The 5,281-nt window shown below is 35.4% G+C and overlaps 1 protein-coding gene across 1 annotated transcript in view; it reads right to left on the bottom strand.

Annotated features, from left to right (window-relative positions):
• LOC106875223 (WD repeat-containing protein 26) overlaps positions 1-5,281 on the bottom strand; it is a 36,428-nt gene that overhangs the window by 3,183 nt on the left and 27,964 nt on the right. Inside the window, exons 9-11 of the mRNA XM_014923274.2 lie at positions 4,725-4,865; positions 3,163-3,282; positions 1,286-1,431 (exon numbers count right to left, since the gene is read on the bottom strand). Of these exons, the coding sequence (XP_014778760.2) occupies positions 1,286-1,431; positions 3,163-3,282; positions 4,725-4,865 (407 nt within the window). The remainder of the gene's footprint in view (positions 1-1,285; positions 1,432-3,162; positions 3,283-4,724; positions 4,866-5,281) is intronic.

The following is a 5,281-nucleotide window of genomic DNA, read 5'->3' as shown; positions in this document are numbered from 1 at the left end:
AAGAATACAAGAAGTAAAAATTAATTTAATGATGCTTTTTTATTCACTTTATCAAGTATTTTACAACCATCAATATCATTTCACACACTTATGCATGAGTAACTTGATCTGCTAAAAATAAAAACCAAATTTCTCTCACATCTGTTTCTTAAAAAAAAAAACACATTGAATATTATACTCTTAGATACATTATAGCTAGGAGGCACGTAAAAGCACCTACTACACTCTCGGAGTGTTTGGCGTTAGGAAGGGCATCCAGCTGTAGAAACTCTGCCAAACCAGATTGGAGCCTGGTGCAGCCATCTGGTTCACCAGTCCTCAGTCAAATCGTCTAACCCATGCTAGCATGGAAAGCGGACGTTAAACGACGATGATGATGATGATGAATAAAATATCAGAGGATCATTGCTGGAACATCTTTGACCATAGTTCAAATAAATTTGGGGACAAACAGCAATAACATAAATGTTAGTTATTCCATAGGTCAACAGAATCTGGATTGTTAGTTCAACCACATATCAATAGGATTTGGGGCTAAACAACAGTAATACCTTCCCTGCAGAATCCTGCTGCTTTTTCTCAGACAACAACCAAGTGATGATAGTAGTTGATCTTGCCATACACTTCACTGATCTAACTTGATCAAAGACACCTTGAAGTGAGATATATGAGGTAGAGGTTGTCATGGATATATTTACCAGAGGAGACGGGCCTGGGTTCACAAAATTTTGCACACCTCTGATTTAAATTGTCAACAATAGGTGCCAGCCTCTTGGCAAGCACCTTAGCCAAGAAATCTGAACTACTTGTGTATTGTGTCCCTTTTGTGTGAGTCCTTCTTCAGCATTGTTTGCTGTCTTTAGGTCACACAACTTGGAACATCCTGCAGTCTGCTGCTATTTGTAACAGATAGCTGACAAGTTAGCAACAAACTAACATGGTATATCAACTAAGTTCATAGTTATAGCATCCCTCTCCGTGAACAGCTTATTACAGGGTTGTCCAACACAACTGTCAAAATCAGTTTCTTGCAGCATTCTGCGTCTTGACCATGACTCAGCAAAGACTAATTAGGTAGGCACCAAATTCCACTGAATACTACTCCAGCAAAGTGTTACTGAAAATTTGCAAACATCTGCTCAGAACTGGGTGGCATGCATCCACTATGGTCCACCAGATATCAAAGAGTAGATTTGCTGTCACAGTGTTCCTTCACCACCTTTACCCATTAAACAATATTTGCTCCAAGAAATAATAAAAGTAACAACACATGAGAAATACTTACATATGAAAATCTGATTTATCTTCAAAATTGTAGCCTCTTATTCTATTGTGGGTGTCAGCAGCTAAAACAGCTTTCCCATCGTGTTGACATGCAAGGCACTGGACTCGAACACCTTCCCAATTATCAAAAAAATTGCCATCTTGATCCTGCAAGATCAAACAACAAGGGAATTTAACTCTTTCAAGTCCTGTAGTAATTTCCTTATGGCAATCTGCTTGAAATTGGATTTGATAAAAATAAAGGTAGTCTACTTATGGAAATAAAATTAGTATTATTGCATGGATAAACTTCATGAGAGGATGTAACGAATGTTGATGCATATTGTGAATGTGGTTTTACCTGTTATGTACTTTTTATAATTGAATATGCTGTAATGTGAAAGAAGGAGCCTACATGATAAACAGTTTGTGTACCACAGAAGTTGAAATGATGTAAGAAAAAAAACACAATTTGACACTTTCCCAGAGTAATACTTCACTGAGTGAGAACACACTGTAGCGCTTAAGTCATATAAACAGGTAAGGGTTAGCAACAGTAAGAACATTCAGCTGTAAAACAATGCCTTGATAAATATACTTGCCTAACCCATGTTGGCATGAAAAAAATCAGATGTAAAGCCAAATTAAAATTCATATATCAAGTCTAAGATAAGTCCTGGTGTTGTAGAAAAGCAAAAAATGAACATTCATATATTTGTCACCTACTTACACATGTAAATTAAGTTGATTACAGGTAGCTGTTTCCATATGTATAGCTGTAGTGAGTGGACACAAGTAGGGGGAATGGGTGTTAGGATACGTTGAGAGAAAGAGATTTGAGAGAGAGACATTTTGTGCAGGTAAGGTTTGCAAGGATACAAAGGGAGGAAAATACAGCGAGTGATGAACCAAGTCAGAATAAGGTGTTGGGAAGATCGTTTGTTGAGGAGAGGCTTGTTAAGGACAAATTGTGTGCAGGGACATGGACATTAACAGCATGCCTTTATGGCCTTTAAGTCTCAATTCATTGTCATCTCTGTGAGGCACAACATCAGATCATTTTTCACACTATATCTCAAGTCTTTCTCAGTCCCCCTCTTCTACAGGTACCTTCCACTTTTAGAGATCAGCACTTTTTTATGCAGCTACATCACAAAATGATCCCAGCACAGTCTCCTTTCTTGCACACTATAATCGATGCCTCTTATTCCCAATTTTTCTCTTAACACATTTACACTTTGTCGTACATGTACATTGATATTGCACATTCATTTCTTTCAAGCTTTTGCATGTCCTCTGCAGTCATTAGACCATGTTTCACTACCATGTAGCATAGCTGTTCATACACAAGCATCATACAATTTGCCATTCACTCTACAGAAGAGGTCCTTTGTTACCAACAAAGGTAATAGCTCTCCGAAATTTGCCTAGCCAGTTCCAATACTAAGACAACGCTTTCAGAGTATCCATGGATGTTAAACAATGATGCCAATGGTGAATAATGTTAGAGGGTCTTGAAGAATGATTTGCTGTATCTGTTCCAGCACTGAGTTTTAACAATACCTGGGATGACAATGTAGCCAAGCTGTATTGATTCAATTCAAAGGTCTTGCTCATGAACAAACTTTGGTGGCATAGGGATGACAGGATTCTATATATGAGTAACTGCTAATTTTCTTTAAAAATTTGTGTCTAGGCCTACAAATGTGTGTGTATATCTAAGTTAGATTAAATCAAAGATTATAGCCATGAGAGGTATTACCAGTGTTATAATGAATTTGAATGACAAAAAATCCTGACTTAAGCACATCTTAAAAGCTCTGTATCTTCCCATTTATAATATATATATATATAAAACAATAACATGTTTCAAAAATGAGGGAAGAAAACTTTGCTTACACATTGGTAGAATTGTCCTCTAGTGCCTCCTGTGAAAAATTCTTTGCCATCTGCATGCCACGCAGCACTGGTTAAACTATCTTCAGGAGATTGACTCATTTTAGCTTTCAATTCACTAGTCTACAAAAACCAAAAATAGAAAAGGGTAGAAAATGTTAATCTTGATAGTGTTACAAAGCTGGATCAAGAAATAACTTATATAAAACCTCTGTAAGGTTCTGGATAATAACAAGACTGAAAGACAAATGACACAAGTACTTGCATGAATTATTAAGGAGAGTGAATAGAGGGGAAAATTGAAACCACACCAATGACTGTGGTATCACTTACTTTTGGAATAATATGAAAGGAGTAATTATTGATAAAGGTTGTTACTTTTAGCTTTGTATCACCTCCAACATAGAACAAGTTGAAGCAGTTATATATATATATGTACTCACAAACATACACAATAAGGATTTTAAACTTGAATTTTCAAGGTGCAGGCATGGCTAAGTAGCAAGAAGCTTCCTTCTCAACCACATGGTTCCGGGTTGAGTCTCACTGCACGGCACCTTGAGCAAATGTCTTCTACCATAGCCTTGGGCCAACCAAAGCCTTGTGAGTGGATTTGGTAGACGGAAACTGAAAAAAGCCCATCATATATATTTGTGTGTGTCCATACATGTATGTGTTTCTCCTGCATGACCACTTGACAACTCGTGCGTTTACATCCCCATAACATAGCAGTTCACCGAAACGGATCGATGGCTTAACAAAAAATAAGTACTGGGGTTAATTAATTCAGCTAAGAATTCTTCAAGATGATGCCTTAGCATGGCTGCAGACTAATGATTGAAACAAGCAAATGATAAAAGAACACTGAAAAACAATTTCCACCCCACTGTCACAATTAGAAGTTAATAAGCTAGAAATACTGAATAAAGTTTCCCCTTTATCTTACATTGTGGTGGTTTACATGGTTCTCCACTTAATAAACTTCATCATTTTCTATTTCCAAATGCCTACAAATAACAAGCTCAATGCTAATTTATCCACAAGTCAAGCAAGTCTATGTGGTTACTCAATTTGCTACAAATATTGGCCAAATTTCACTCAAATCACCCTGCCTTCTTAAAAAAAAAAAGTGATCACAAAAACAAAAAGTGTTCTTGTCAATTAAATCCAGTCAAAAATAACCAGAGACTAATCAACAACAATAGCAACAACATTGACTAATCCAGGGGTTTTCAAACTGTGGTCCGCGGACCACAGGGGGTCCACAAGGACAAGACAGGGGGTCCGTAGACAGCAAATGCTTTTTATGGGCAATTTGATTTTATATATGTTTTTTAATCGAAATCTTTTAATTGACAATAAACCTATTTGTTAAATACTGTTAAATAAATAAATGTAAAAATATATGATATTTTAAGCAAATATGTATAAATTTCATAAGCGTTTATAAGGGGGTCCCTAAGGTAAAGCCTGAAATATAAAGGGGTCCGCAAGCCAAAAAGTTTGAAAACCCCAGGACTAATCTACATTTCAATACATTCAACACACCAGTAAAACCACCTCACCTCAACATTCCATAACCAAACTTCAGCACAGTCGTCTGGACCACAAGCAATGATGTATTTACTATCTGGATGCCATGCTATATATGATACACCATAGGAGTGACCTTCATATGCTCTACGCATCAATACTTCAAACGTATACTGTTTAAAAATATTAAAAAAAAAAAAAATATAAGCAAATTAGAGAAAGACGAAATTTAAAATGGGTGTTCATGTATGTATGCACATGTGTGTAAGTGTGCATAAAATATGTATGCATGCATGTACTGTTTACATTATAAGAATTTAGAAAATTTGAGATAAGAAATAAATCATTTCTACATACTATTATTTTTAGCTTTATCTATTTCAGAGATATATATATATATATATATATATATATTAATAATAAGAAGGAGTTATGATGCAAAAACATATATATTAAATGAACATATTTATCTTCAATATATATTTCTGTATAAAGAAAAAATTTATTAAGAGACTTAATAAATCAAAATTCCTTTACACATCTTCAGGAAAAGATAAATATAACACCAGAAAAAACACACTCTTGTTAA

This window comes from Octopus bimaculoides, chromosome 11, assembly GCF_001194135.2.
Source record: "Octopus bimaculoides isolate UCB-OBI-ISO-001 chromosome 11, ASM119413v2, whole genome shotgun sequence".
Lineage (NCBI taxonomy): Eukaryota > Metazoa > Mollusca > Cephalopoda > Octopoda > Octopodidae > Octopus > Octopus bimaculoides.
This window is presented reverse-complemented; position numbering and strand designations above follow the sequence as displayed.